At 39.9% G+C, this 16,155-nt stretch overlaps 1 protein-coding gene across 2 annotated transcripts in view; it reads right to left on the bottom strand.

Moving 5' to 3' along the window:
* Positions 1-16,155, bottom strand: part of Cd99l2 (CD99 molecule like 2) — an 85,564-nt gene that overhangs the window by 19,129 nt on the left and 50,280 nt on the right. For both annotated transcript variants that reach the window (XM_035450281.1, XM_027432239.2), the window contains exons 2-4: positions 7,583-7,645; positions 977-1,048; positions 377-463 (exon numbers count right to left, since the gene is read on the bottom strand). In XM_035450281.1, the coding sequence (XP_035306172.1) occupies positions 377-463; positions 977-1,048; positions 7,583-7,645 (222 nt within the window). The remainder of the gene's footprint in view (positions 1-376; positions 464-976; positions 1,049-7,582; positions 7,646-16,155) is intronic.

The following is a 16,155-nucleotide window of genomic DNA, read 5'->3' as shown; positions in this document are numbered from 1 at the left end:
GAATGCTATTACACGTATGTTATGGGAATTCGGTCCAATAGCCAATTGTATTGGGGAGGCTTGCCCCAGTGGGCATGCTCTTTTCGGGAAATACATGACCCGATAAGAACCGGGGGTGGGAGTGGCCTGAGGAGGGCTTGCTGAGGCCAGGCTTGGTGTCCTTACCCAGACCTTCCCGGATCACAATTGGGAACTCAGCGGTGGTGCTGCAGTCTCGTTCTGTATTGTGAGTTTACTTTATTGATTAGCACCTGTTAATACGTCTGACTTGATCACACTGATCACAGAGTTACCTCCCTCATTACAGGTAACAAGACAGACAGAGCCTAGCAAGACCTGTAGCATTGACCCATGATTTCAAGCAGCTAGAACTTACCTCCTCCTTCTCCTGCATTTGGTTTTTTTCGGCCACCTAGATCATTTTGATCATCCAAGGCATCAGCCAAGTTAAAACCATCTGGTTCTGGGGACCACAAGAACAAAAGAAACAATCATCTACTGTGCTGGCTAGTTTATATATCAACTGGACATAAGCTAGAATCTTCTTAGAGGGAAAACCCCATGTGAGAAAATGTCCCCATAAGATCACGGTGTAGGCAAGCTTTTAGGGCATTTTCTTATTTAGTGATGGGGGCAGCCCATTGTGAGTGGTTCCATCCCTGAACTGGTGGTTCTAAGTTCTATAAGAAAGCAGGTTGAGTAAGCCATGAGGAGCAAGTCAGTAAGCAGCACCCTCCATGGCCTCTGCATCAGATCCTGCCTCCAGGATCCTGCCCTGTTTGAGTTCTTGTCCTGACTCCCTTCAATGATGAACAGCAAAGCTGAAGTGTAAGCTGAATAAACCCTTTCCTCCCCAACTTGATTTTGGTCATGGTGTCTCATCACAGCGATAGTAATCCTATCTAATACACTCACTTAAACAAGTAACTGATGTGGAAATCCTCCCTTACTTCTCTCCTCAGAGAGCTTGTCTTACCCATAGGATTTGATGGTGCTCTAGTTGTTCCTGGCCTTCTAGTTGTGGTAGTGGTGACATGGTTCCATCTCTCTGAAAATGGGAGGGAAGACAGCAAGAGTCTCATGTTTAATAATAAAATGTATACCTGCATCATAGTTTTAGAAATTCACACCATTAATAGAGTATTCTTGTCTTACTGTTTGTAGCCCCATATGACCTCATAATCACTTGGAAAAAAAGATGCCAAAGAGATAAATAGAAAAGGTTTAAATGGGGAATATTGTTCTTTATAGAATGGGGGCTGAGAAGAATGTAGCTCTATATCTCACCACTTGGTGAGGAGAGCTAGAACATGAACCCAGAACTCCTGACCACATGGATTAGGGAGTTCTAGTGTTTAAGCATGATCCACAAGATCTTCAAACCATGGTTTCCTCCACTATTAGTCAGGCAACTGAACTACAGATATGCCTGGAAATGAATGGATTTTCTATGATGTACAGAGAATTGTCTTATAACTGAAAGTGGTTAAAACACACACACACACACACACACACACACACACACACACACACACACACACACACACACTTTTTGAAAATGGTTTTTGACTGTGAGCAGATTCTTTTAAAATCTGAGCACTCATGAATTTTTCAACACTTTCTTCTATTAAACTTTAGAATTTGCCATAATGGATGGATTACATTTGCTTAAATAAAAGATCGTAAAACTTTAGAAGGAAGTATTACAGAAATGAATGCTTGGTAAAGAGTTCACACATTTCACAAGAGAATTATGACCCATAAGAGAAAAAAATGGTTAACAGGCTGGAAAGTCCAGGCAAAGTGGTGCATGCCCAGTGCTTAGGAAGCTGAGGTAGGAGGACCTTGCATTGGAGAGCAGCCAGGACTACTTAGCAAGACAGTAAGACTTCGTTTCAAAAGAATGAAGAGGAGGAAGAAATGGCACAGAAGGAGAAGGGCATGTGGAGAAAGCAGGAAGGACAAAGAATGATAGAAAAGAAAAACAGCAGCAAGTTTGAATGGAGATAAGGCTCCATGGGCTGTTGGTGCAGCTCAGGGGTAAGCATACATGGCTTTACATTGAGGTCCTTGATTTGTTCCCTAGAATAAAAGGAAACAAAGTAGTGGGGAGAGAAAGGAGAGGGAAGCTGGAGTTGGCTTTAAAAAATAAACAAAAATTTGAAATCTTTATTGCAGTTATAATCATTCAAATCATAAATGGAAGAAGAGATGTTTCAACTAATACTAAATAAATAAATGGACAATATACTCCAACAAATTGGATAGACTTCTAGAAGCATACAAACTATTAAGACTTGATTCTGAAAAATATACACAGATGAATAATCACTTAAAATGAATAATCAAAGACATTCCAACAAAGAAAATCCATGGAACAGATGACTATAAAAATAAATTCTTTGAAGAAATCAAAGAAAAATTAAAGCTAATCCTTCTCAAATTCTTGCAGGTTTGAACAGGAGGGAATAATACCAAATACACTTCATGAGACCAGCATGACCCTCATGCCAAAGCCAGACAAGAATGCCACAAACAAGCAAAGCTTCATGAACAGAGGCAAAAAAACATCAGGGAAACATTAGCAGAATTAACAGAATTAACAGAATTCAATAGCACACTTAAAAGATTACACACCATGATCAAAACTGTATTTATGCCTTGGATACAAGGATTATTCAACAGAACTTAAATCAATAAACATTAAAATGATGAAGCATAAAAATCATGTAATCTGTAGTGATATATTATTTATCATTTATAAAAGCTTGACTGAGGATTCAGAAAAGCAAAGACAGTCATAGGCCATAGAATCCAGGCACACACCTTTAATCTCAAAAGCCAGAAGCTAGGTTGTTCACACCTTTAATCCTAGGTCTTAGGACTAAGAAATAGATCTCTGTGAGTCCAAGGCCACCCAGATCTACACAAGATTGACCCAGTCCTAAAGAGAATTATAGCTCACACCTTTAATCCCAACATTAGGGAAGCATATAAGACAGAAGCAAGGTCTCGAGAGGCATTCGTTCTCCAGCCACACTGGGGAGAGGCAGCAACTTGAGACTTGGTGAAGAGCTTGTGCGTGGATCAGCCCTTTCAGCATGAGCTAGAGTTGAGAACTAGTGGCCGGCTGCTTTGCTTTTCTGATCTTCAGCTTGAACTCCAATATCAGTCTCTGGGTCTTTTATTTTTTCATATTGCAGTAATCACCTCAATAGGTATAGAAAGAGAATTTGACAAAATTAAACAGCTTTTTGGTTAATCTTAGTTGCTAACTTGGGCTCTAGAACCATCTGGGAGACAGGTCTCTCTGCCCATGTGGTACGGGATTGTCTTGACTAGGTTGTCTTGAAGAGAACCACCCACATTGGAGGGCACTGTTCTTTGAGCTGTGTCTTCACGATGACTGCTGTATTCTCTCAAACTGAGCAAAAATAACCCTTCCTTAAGTTGCTTTTCTCAGAGTATTTTCTTACAGCAACTGGAAAAGTAACTACAGTGGAAGTAATGTGAAAGGTGACAGGACTATATACATAAAAGATCCTAAAAGCCAAGTATGGTGGGGCACACCTTTAATCCCACCACTTGGGAGGCTTTTCCAACTTATTTTGGGGACAGGCTCTGGGGGGCAGTTACCCAGCCTTACCAAATTGATGAGTTGTAGGCTCAGTGAGAGAGCCTGTCCCCAAAATAAGGTGAAGAGTAATCAAGGAAGACCCTAAGCATCAATATCTGGTGTGTGTGTGTGTGTGTGTGTGTGTGTGTGTGTGTGTGTGTGTGTGTGTGTGCATCTACACATACCCAAATGAACATATACTTACACCACAAACATACAAACATGCGTCCACGCAAATAAACAATGGGAAGGACTAAAGATATAGCTCAGTGGTAGAATATTTCCCTACTATATATAAAGACCTACATTATATCCCTAGTGCTGTAGATAGATAGATAAATAGATAGATAGATAGATAGATAGATAGATAGATAGATAGATAGATAGATTAGAAGGAAAGACAAGAAAAAGAAAGCAAAATAATCAATAGATAAAAGAAACTAAAAGTTAAGACATACTTTGACAAGAATGAAAGAAAACCAGCACTAGCTAAAACAAATAAGATACTGTCACTGTCAAATCTATGCCTAGAAGGAAATTCATTGCCACAAATGTTTTAATTAAAAAGAAGAAAGACCTACAATCAATACACTTTACCCTTTCACCTGGGAAATGGATTAATACACTGAATACAGACTTAGCAGAAGGAAGAATATGCAGATCAGATTAAAGGGAGTAAAGATCAGAAACACAGTAGATCTGAAACAAAGATGGCCTTTTAAAGATGTACAAAATGGACAGACACTTAGCTAGACTGAAAGAGTTTTTTTAAAGAGAGATATCACTAGGTATACAAACCATACTTCAGGCCAAGCCCCTTGTCCAGCAGTAAGATGAGCAACATAAAACAAACTCAATAGTAATTTTGGAGGTTTTTGTTGCTTAGGGTTTTTTGGCTCATATTACTTTGTTTGGTCATTTTTTATGGTTTCTGATTTTGTGTTTTAATGGGTTTTATTCCCCCCTCCACCTCATTTCCCCCCTCTCTCTCTCTCTCTCTCTCTCTCTCTCTCTCTCTCTCTCTCTCTCTCTCTCTCTCTCTCTCTCTCTCTCTCTCTCTCTCTCTCTCTCTCTCTCTCTCTCTCTCTCTCTCTCTCTCTCTCTCTCTCTCTCTCTCTCTCTCTGTGTGTGTGTGTGTGTGTGTGTGTGTGTGTGGTGCTTTTTCTTTTTGGGGAGGGGTTGTTTTGTTTTATTCTGGACATGGGGAGGATCTGGAAGTAGCCAGGTCAGAGGAAACTAATGAAAAGATATTGTATGGGAAAATTTTTATTTCCAATAAAAAAGAGACACGGTTTGTTATTAGAAATGGGATTACAGAGAGGGCATAGTGGTTAAGAGCATGTACTGCTCTTGAAAAGAAATTGAGTTGGGTTTCCAGCACCCACATTAAGCAGGTCATAACCACCTGTAACTCTACTTCCAGAGGATCTTATGCCCTCTTCTGTCCACTGTACTCATGCACACACACACACACACACACACACACACACACACACACACACAAATATATGTATGTATGTATGTATGTATGTATAGTTTAAAATAAAAATAAAATATTTTTTAAAAATTAGAAGTAAAAGAAAAGATATTACTACTGACCTGACAGAAATATCAATGATGTAAAGGGAATGAATTTAGTCAAACTATAAACTATATAATCTGCAAATGGACAAAGTCCAGAAAAGACACAAGCTACTAAAACTGATTCATGAAGAAGCAAAAATATGAATAGACATAAAACAAAAACAAACAAAAAACCTACCATGGCCTGGGTTAATTCTCTATGTGAGTATGGGGAAATAAATTTGGGTCCACATAATACCTTGGTGCAGTGGTATGCACTCCTAACCTTAGTTCTGAGGAAGAGAAAATAGAGGACACCTGGGTTTGCTGAACAGTCTAACCCAATCAGCAATCTTAAGGTTCAGAGAAAACCATGTCTCAGAAACAGAAGGTGGGAAGTAATTAGGAAGACACCTGACATTTTCCTCTGACCTTCACACACATACATGTGCACTCACACAAACGTATGCACTCACATTCATGTGCACCAGCACACACATGAACACATACATACATATACACAAAACAATTTAAAAACATCTGGGCATTGGTGGTGCACGCCTTTAATCCCAGCACTCGGGAGGCAGAGGCAGGTGGATCTCTGTGAGTTCAAGGCCAGCCTGGTCTACAGAGTGAGTTCCAGGCCAGCCTCCAAAGCCACAGAGAAAACCTGTCTCGAAACCATCCCCACAAAAAGAATTAAAGACAAAACAATTTCCCATGAAGAAAAAGCAACTATCATATGGCTTCGTTGGTGAATTATATAAAACACTTAAAAGAATAAAGACTAATACTTCAAAAAGTCACCCACTACTGAATCTGAGAGGGTACAGGCCATTAACAGCTGTTTGGGGAGGGAGTTGCATTTTTCTTTGGAAGTGTGGTGGCTGGCAGGTTGCCCAGTGGATGGCCCCATGCCCATGTGCAGATAGGTAGCACTAATTGGATAAATTTGGGAGTTGGGAGGGAGGTGTGTTAGGATTTATGGGAGGGTGTGGGAGAGTATAATCAAGATACATTGTATGCAATTATATAATTTTCAAATAATAAATTTAAAATATTTATTAGAAGGGTGAGAACTCATCCAGGATATACAAGAAGATAATACTTTCAAACCCATTCACAGAGACCAGTATTATTTAGCATTACTTTGATGCCAAAACCCAACAAAGACACCATAAGAAAATGCAGACTTATGTCTATTATGAATATCTTTGCAAGATCCTCAACAAAACATAAGAACACCAAATGTAACTCAAAAGGTCTGATGGGTTTATAATCCCAGCCCTGGAGATGCTCAGGCAGTAGATCCCTATGATTCTGAGACCACACTGGGTTATATAACATGTACCAGGCCAGACAGAGCTACACAGCAAGACCCTGTGTTAAAAGACACTAAACAAACAAAAATGGAGTTATATTTCAATTAATTTTTTTCAAAATTTCTAAAGCAATTCAATAGAAAGATAGCCTTGTGTACAAATGAGCAATTTGAAGCAATTTGACATTCACAGAAAATAAAAAGGCATTTTAAGAAAAAAAAAGATAGGAAAATTCTAGCTCTCAGACCTGGCAGCAAAAGCATAATCAATCAAACTTAAAACTGTTTGCTCCAGAGAAGACTTTGTTAATGGAGCAAAAACTTAAGATATAGAATAGGAGAAAACCACATATCTAAGATTCAATGTCTAGAATATGTAAAGACTTCTTAAAACTCAATACTAAGAAAGTCCAAAGTATGATAATATGAATTTTTGGGAAAGGATCTTACTATGTAACTCATCTGTCCTGGCATTCCCTCTGTAGACTAGGGTGGTCTTGAACCCACAAAGATCCACCTGCCTCTACTTCTCAGATACTAGGATTAGAGGTGTACACCATCACAGCCAGCATGTTCACTTCAATCGATTAATGAAGTCTTTTCAGTTTTAAGATCTTACATAATAAACATCAATAGATATAGTCTACACAAAATTTCTTGAGATCCTCAAAAATTTGGGAAGTATTGAGACCAAAATGCTTAAATGCCTCTGCCTGAAAGTTCTCTTGTGGCACACTGGGCTGCTATAGTTAATAAAGCAGACCCAGGGCTGGAGAGGTGATTCCATGGTTAACACCACTGACTTCTCTTTCAGGAAGCCTGGATTTGATTCCCAGCAGCCACACGATGGCTCATAACATCTGTAACTTCAGTTCCAGAAGATCCAATGACTCCTTCTGCCCTCTATAGGCACTATATGTATGCAGTGCTCAGACATGCAGGCAGGCAAAAATACCTATACACATGAAAAATAAATACCCTAAAATATAAATAGACCAACAAAATAAAAATGAACATTTATAGAGACAGAGCCACCAGAGAACTACAGGGCTAGTCTGTAATTTCAGCCAGTTAGGACTTACCTCTTCCTCCTGTACCTGGTTTCTGGTGGCCATCATCTCCATCAGTCAAGTCAAAATTACTTCCTTCAGAGGGACCCAAAAACACAAAGGAAACAACAAATTGATTAACAACTGGGTACAAGATAAAAAACAAGCCAGATATAATTGACTGTTGAGATGGGATCCCCCTGCGTCCTGGAAGTCACTATGTAGACCAGACTATCCTAGAACTCACAAAGATCTACCTTCCTCCGTCTCCTGACTGTTGGGATTAAAGGTAGAGGTTTGAACCAGCAGTCCCAGCTCAAAAACAAGGTGAAACAACACCCATGTTTCATTTGATCATTTTAAATAATGAGTTAAGGTGAATTAAAAACTAGAAAATGCAACAAACATTCCACATAAATACATTGGACAAATAAGCATGTGAATCACAGGTTATACAATGCCACCACACATCAACCAAAATACTGAAAATACCCAAAGGTGCCTAAGATGTAGGGACACTGGTCCCTCCCAGAATGCTAGTGGAAATGGAGACTAATATAACCTTCCTTGAAGAATCAACCAGCTCTTAAAAAAAAAAAAACTATGCAAATACCACCCAGTCTAGCCTTGGTATGATTCCTGAAGAAAGGAAACTTATATTTACAAATATAGCCACACAAGAAACTCCACAGAAACTTTACTCATAGTAGTCCCAAACTAGAAACACCTCAGACATCCATCCATACAGCAAGTGCTATGCAAACTTTGGTACCTCCACACTATGAAAAATTCTTCATCAATAAAAATAAACTAATGATCCACCCAAGAACTTGGATGCATCCCAAGTGAATTAAGTTACATGAAAAAAATCCAAGTCCAAAAGGCTGTCTACTTTTTCATCACATTTGCATAACCTTCTTGAAATGACATTTAAAAATGAAAAACAGATTAGTGGCAGCCAGAGATTAGGGAAGAGATGGGGAAAGGAGAATGGAACTGAAGGAAGGCTAGCATGGCTGTACAATGGAAGCATGAAGTGCTTTGGGTGAAAGAACTGTCCATATCTGACTAGGTGCACCAGTCAAACCTGGGTGAAAAGAACATGGGACTTAATCTATGATGACCTACAAATTAACATTAGGATTAGGTATAATGGTACATGCCTTAACCTTAGAGGGAGAAGTGGGGTGGAGGTGGGGGGAAAATTGGAGGCTACTTTGGCTACATAGTAAGACTATAAAAAGGGAAATAAGTAAAATTTTCCCAAAGTCAAAGCCAAATCAAAATAATTTTCAATTTTAAAACACTGGGAAAAGACAAATTTGGGAATTATCACAGGAAAACTTGGGAAATGTTGTTTTAAACTGCTAAATCTATTTAGGGTAGTATGCTTAGCAGTACTGAAAATTTACTACAAAAAATAAAAATATTATTTTTATTGAAGTATGGCCTGAGTGTGAGGGTGCATACCTTTAGTGCATAGGGAGCTGGACCCCTGTGAGTTCAAGGCCAGCCTGATCTACATGGCATGTTCCAGGTCAGCTGGGAATACATAATGGACCCTGTCTCAAAATAAATGAACAAAATGAACATTCTGACATAGAAATATGTTTAAATGTTTACAGAACACCCAAAAAGACACAGGCTGATGGATTTTCAGCAGCATGAGCCACTTCTCTCACAAATTAGTTTTCCTTGAATTGTAGAAACCAAGACTAGCACCTAAAGATTTTATTTAAATAACAACTGTTATGCCAACTTAAATATGTCATACATTTCCTTGCAACTGAATAGAATTTCCTATCACCTAAACATAAACCCCAATAGTATCTGTTTTATTTAATTATTTTATTTTATGTATATGAATGGTTTGCTAACATGCATATATATGTAATACTTGCATGACCACAAAGTTGGATCCCCCAGAACTGGAGCCAGTAGTGAGCTGCCAGGTGGGTGCTCACAAAGTAAGGCCCTCTGAAAGAGCAGTGATGGGGAATGTTCTTCTGTCTATATGTTTATCTTACTGGCTGATAAATAAAACACTGTTAGCCAATAGGGCACAAGATATGAGGATTCTGGGAAGTGTAGGCAGAGAAGAATCTTCATCCCAGGAAGTGAAGTAGCTGGGCAGAAACTGCCAGTAGCTAACCATAGAGGTCTGGAGGTCTGCACAGACAGGCAGGAAGTGACATAGCTGGAAAGAATAAGAATATAGCTGGGCTTTGGTGGCACACGCCTTTAATCCCAGCACTCGAGAGGCAGAGGCAGGTGGATCTCTTTTAGGATAAATCTTTCTGCCAAAAGCCTCCTGAGCCCCAACGCCCCGTGTGAGCTTTACGCCAGCCGCCCGCCCGAGTTAGGCCCAAATGAATACACAGAAACTTGTATTAGGTTCAAAGCTGCTTGGCCAATGACTAGGATTTCTCATCTGCTAGCTCAGTCTTAATTATCATAAATCTATATATTTTATAAGACTTATCTTATCGGACGCCTTATTGGCATCCCTCCTTGCCAGTGGATCACATTGTGGAGCTGGAGCAGGAGCAGAGGGGAAAAGTGGCACACTTCGTGTTTCCTCGCTTAGATATTGAGTCTCCTTGCCATGTCACTTCCTGCCTGTATCATCACTTCTCTACTACATTTCCCAGAATCCTCTTTGACTCCTAGTCCTTGCTTGCCATTGGCCAAACAGTATTTTATTTAACAATTAATAAGATAAACATACACAGAAGTACTTCCCCCATCAGATCTCTGTGAGTTTGAGGCCAGCCTGATTGACAGAGCGAGTGCCAGGATAGGCTCCAAAGCTACACAGAGAAACCCTGTCTCGAAAAACCAAAAAACAAAAAAAAAGGAAAAAAAAAAGAATAAAATATAAGGAAGGACAAACAGGAAATCGCTCTCTTCTCTTTTCTGTGGAAACACTGAGCCATCATCATGTAGCAGGCAAAGGAGTTGCAGGTCCAGTAAGCCAAGACCACTTGGAAACACATGGATTGGCAGTTATGGGTTAATATTTAAGACAGAGCTACCCAATAAGAAACCATAGCCAGTGGCCAACAGTTTCATAATTAATATAGCGTCTGTGTGATCATTTGGGGCTAAAGCGGCGGCAGGACCTACCAGGCCAGAAACAGTCACGTAACAGAGCAGTCACTGCACTTAACCACTGAACTATCCCTCCACCCTGATAGTATCTGTTGTCAATAATAAAACTTGAAATTTAAATCAAAATATAGAATTTTTTAAAACCTTTACTGGTGACTGTGATATGAATAGCTTTTCAACAGCTCGCCGATTTTTAAATTTTTATTCTATTCATTTATTTATTTGTTTCTGTGTTTATTATTTCTCTTTTGACAAGTAATCTTGCTATGTAACCTTGGCTACCCTGGAACTTGCAATGTATATATATGAGATTAGCTTCAAACTTTGGGGACTCTCCCTGCTTCTGCCTCCACATTGCTGGGGTTCCAGCGTATGCTACTTCCCATGGCTTGCTAAAGGCTTTGTTTAAATAAAGTGGATGGTAACACTACTCATGTGATTTTGAAATACAAAAGAGTGAAATATAGGCACTGTGCATTTCCAAGTGACCAGTGCATGGTCTTAGTAAACCAAGAAGTGGGTGTCAGATCCCCTGCAGATAGGTTACAGATGGTTGTTAGCTGCTCACCATCGATGCTGGCAACCAAACTCTTAATGACTGAGCTATCTGAGTCTGAATCTAGATTTTAAACAAATATCTGAGAAACAGAAAAAATCACAAATCACAGATCCTAGGACAGAGTTCAGAGAAAGCCCTGTGAGGCCAGTATGGAAAGTGAAAGAGCCAGACATTGACAACATAAAGGCATCATACCCCTAATTTCAAACTACAGTTTGATCTAAAAACTGTGTTAGGGTTACTTAATCTGTATGCAACAAAGCTGCCATAATTAAAAGCAGAATAATAGCGGCATAAAATATACAACCCATAAATAAACCCAGTGTAACCTTTGAAGACAGTTGCTTTTCAGAATGCACAAAGGGTTAAGTATACTGTTTACAGGAACTGCTGGTGGTAAAACACAAAAGAATAAAATTAGACCTTTATTCCAGTACAGTAATTGAGTCAAAATTAACTTTAAATCTATTAAATGTGATACCCAAACCTGTGGACCTACTAAAAGAAGTAGTGGGCATTGGTCTGGCTAATAGTTTCCTGAATAGCATTCCAAAGCATAAGCAGAAAATCAAAATGCAAGGGTGGGATGTACCTTAAAGGTCAAGTGCTTGATTAGCATGTATGAAGCCCTGGGTTCAATTCCCTGCACCACAAAAACAAACACAAACAAAAGTAGAGTAACAGGCTGTGTCAAACTAAAATGCTTCAGCATAGCTAAGGAAACAACCAGTGCAAAAGGGAAAACCCTGTCTCACTATAGCTAGTTCCCAAAATGTACAAAGAACTCAGAAGTCAGTATCAAGAGAGCAAAATAGTTAAAAATGGATCAGGGACATTGCCCCAAAGAAATGCTACTTATGGTCAACAGATGAAAAAGAGATAATGTAAAACAACTCTAATAGTTGGGAAAATGCACACTAAAAGAACAATGAAGCTAGGCATGGTGGTGTACACCTTTAATCCTAGCACTCAGAAGGTATAAGTATGAAGATCCCCAATTGAGAGGCTGCCTGTGCTACATAGCAAGACTCTGTCAACCAAAGGGAAACAAAGGAGATGGAAGAGAAGGATGAAGACATGGGAGGGGAAGGAAAAATAACAAAACAACTCACAGAGCTTTTTTATCTCATACCTAGTAAATAGCTGCTATTAGAAATATGACTGACAACAAGTATTGGAGAGGATATAGACAAAAGGGAATCTGTATATACTGTTGGAAGGAATATAAATTAATATAGCTATTATGAAAAATAGTATGGAAGCTCTGAACAAAATGAACATAGAATTATCAAATAATGCCTGGTAACTGCAATTGGTATGCCAGAAGGATCTGCACTCTCATGTACACTGCAGAATTCTTCATGGCAAAATATGGAAACAACCTAAAGGTTTATCAATGGGTTAAGTGAATAAAGAAAATATGGATTATTAGACTAGGGATATAACTGAGTGGTCACATGATTACTTAGCATGTGCAAAGACCTAGGCCCAATCCCTAGTATTAAGGAGAAAAAGAAGAAGGAAGTTGTATGTATAACATGTCCCTTTTGAAAATAAAACAAAAAGGAAATTTCATCACTCACAACAACACAGATGGAAAAATGTCTCATAATCTTACTTATATGGAATCTAGAAATGTAGAGCTTTGAGGGATTATAGCCTTGCCTCAGTACCAGTTCAATCTCTCTGCTTTGTATTTTGGCGTGTTGTTTCAGAGAGACTCCACAAGCTTCCCTGGTGGTTTGAAATCTATGTGAGCCTTTATTTCAGTTCTGTGAATAGGAGACCAAGAAGTTGCAAACACCTGGTCTGAACCTTGCCCATCAGTAACGGGCCTAGAAGGGCATACCTGTAATCCCAGTACAAGCAAGATGAAACAGGAGGATTGGGAGTTCAAGGCTAGCATAGACTATACACAAGATCTTCTTTCAAAAAAAGTATGCTCCATAAATACAGACAACTATTATTTGTCAATTAGAATAAATTTTGCCGGGGGGGGGTGACTTAGTAGTAGAGCCATTAGTAAGAGAGCCATGTTTAGCATGCACAAGTCCCTGAGATCAATACTGAATACCAAATAAATAGGTAAATATTTTTAAATTATTTCTAAAACAGATTTCTAAATTATCTTTATATGAAAAAATTATAGTGACACAGACTCTTGAAAGAGTCATTTTTCTTCAAACATTATTAGAAGACAACCAAGGGTTGTTGATATGGCTCAGTAGGTAAAGGAACTTGCAGTTGTGAAAAAGTTTGGTGACCTGAGTTCAATCCCTGGCATCTATATAAAGGTAGAAGAAGAGAAACAACTCTACAGAGATGCTCTCTGATCTCCACACTCCAGCTCTGGCACTGTGTATCTCTCTCTCTCTCTCTCTCTCTCTCTCTCTCTCTCTCTCTCTCTCTCTCTCTCTCTCTCTCTCTCTCTCACACACACACACACACACACACACACACACACACACACACACATCACAAATTTGCCCATAAAATAAATAACAACAACAACAAAAAGATGATCACCGAAAACCACATCAAGATACACTGGGTTGATGTCCTTCCTAAAACAACTTACTCTCACCAAAATTGCAATAGCAACCACAGGGAAACCAGGGTTCCCACTTACTAGAAGGTAGAAGGCCCAGCCATGTAGAACAGAAAATAAAATCATGCAGGAAGATGTGAGAGTATGACTTTTGCAAGAAAGGATACTGGATTCCCCAGGGTCACTGACAATGACTAAGCATTTTCACACTTCCCTGGAACCCACAGAGTATTTTGTCAATTCAAGGTACTTTCCTATCCATCCAGGCTCCTGGGAGGTAAACTGGCCATTCTAACTATATTCAATTGAAAAGACTCAAGGGCAAAAGACTATTCCTGAGAGAAGCTGTCCTCTGAAATGGACCCATACATCCATCCCTGTGTCCTACTGAGTGTGATAGTTACTGAGTATCATCAGTTCTAGGCTAGCTTGGGCTGCATAGTGAGTTTGTGGTCAACCTTGACTACAGGCTGAGACTAGCTTTTTTGAGACAGGATCTCACTATGCAGTTCTGACTGGCCTGGTACTAATTATGTATAATTATGTATACTTATACAGAACTCCCTGCCTTTGCCTCCCAAGTGCTGGGCCTAAAAAGTATGTGCCACCATGCCTGGTGTGGTGAGACCATCTTTTTCTATTTTAATTAGAAAGAAAAGTATTTTACATGTCAATCACAGGTCCCTCTCCCTCCCATACTCCCCTGCCCCCTCAACTAACGCCCTACCTATCCCATCCCCTTTCTGCTCCCCAGGGAGGGTGAGGCCTTCCATAGGGAAGTCTCCAAAGTCTGTCATATCCTTTGGGATAGTGCCTAGGCCAACCCCCTTGTGTATAGGCTCAGGGAGTATCCCTCCATGTGGGATGGGCTCCCAGAGTCCATTCCTATGCTAGCGATAAGTACTGATCCACTACAAGAGGCCCCATAGATTTCCAAGGTCTCCTCACTGACACCCACATTCAGGGGGTCTGGATCAGTCTCATGCTGGTTTCACAGCTATCAGTCTGGGGACCAAGAGCTCCCCCTTGTTCAGGTCAGCTGTTTCTGTGGGTTTCAGCAGCCTGGTCTGGACCCCTTTGCTCATCAGTTCTCCTCTGCAACTGGATTTCAGTTCAGTTCAAGGTCTAGATGTGAGTGTCTGCTTCTACTTCTGCCAGCTGCTGGATGAAGGCTATAGGATGGGATATGAATTAGTATCAATCTCATTATCAGGAGAGGGCATTTAAGGTAGCCTCTCCTCTGTTGCTTAGATTGTTAGTTGGTGTCATCTTCATAGCTCTCCAGAAATTTCCCGAGTGCCTGATTTCTCTTTAAACCTATAATGTCTCCCTCTATGATAGTATCTCTTATCTTGCTCACTTCTGTTCTTTCCCCAACTCAACCTCCCTGCCCCATCATGTCCTGCTCATCCCTCCTCTCCTCCCCTTCTTATTCTTCTAGTTCCCTCTCCCCTCCCCCCATGCTCCCAATTTGCTCAGGAAATCTTGTCCCTTTCCCCTTCTCCAGGGGACCATGTATGTCTCTCTTAGGGTCCTCCTTGTTTACTAGCTTCTCTGGCAGTGTGGATTGTAGGCTGGTAATCCTTTATTCTATGACTAAAATCCATATATGCGTGAGTACATACCATGTTTGTCTTTTTGTGACTGGGTTACCTCGCTCAGAAAGGTTCCATCGATTTGCCTGAGAATTTCAAGATTCCATTGGTTTTTTCCCCACTGAGTAGTGCTCCATTGTGTAAATCTACCACATTTTCTCTATCCATTCTTCAATTGAGGGGCATCTAGGTTGTTTCCAGGTTCTGGCTATGACAAATAATGCTGCGATGAACATTGTTGAACAGATTTCCTTGTCGTATGAATGTGCTTCTTTTGGGTATATGCCTAAAAGGGCAATTGCTGGATCTTGTGGTAGACTGATTCCCATTTTCCTGAGGAGTCGCCATACTGATGTCCAAAGTGGCTGTACAAGTTTGCACTCCCACCAGCAGTGGAGAAGTGTTCCCCTTTCTCCACATCCTCACCAGCACAAACTATCATTGGTGTTTTTGATTTTGGCCATTCTGACAGGTATAAGATGGTCTCTCAGAGTTGTTTTGATTTGCATTTCCCTGATGGCTAAGGATGTTGAACACTTTCTTATGTGTCTTCCAGACATTTTAGCTTCCTCTATTGAGAATTTTCTATTTAGTTCTGTACCCCAATTTTTAAATGGATTATTTGGCATTTTGGAGACTAGCTTCTTGAGTCCTTTGTAAATTTTGGAGATCAACCCTCTGTTGGATGTGGGGTTGGTGAATATCTTTTCCCAATCTGTGGGCTGTCATTTTGTCTTGTTGACTGTGTCGTTTGCCTTACAGAAGCTTCTCAGTTTCAGGAGGTCCCATTAAT

The sequence above is a fragment of the Cricetulus griseus genome, chromosome X (genome assembly GCF_003668045.3).
Source record: "Cricetulus griseus strain 17A/GY chromosome X, alternate assembly CriGri-PICRH-1.0, whole genome shotgun sequence".
Classification (NCBI taxonomy): domain Eukaryota; kingdom Metazoa; phylum Chordata; class Mammalia; order Rodentia; family Cricetidae; genus Cricetulus; species Cricetulus griseus.
Note: the sequence above shows the minus strand (reverse complement) of the source record. Positions and strands in the feature narration are given on the sequence as shown.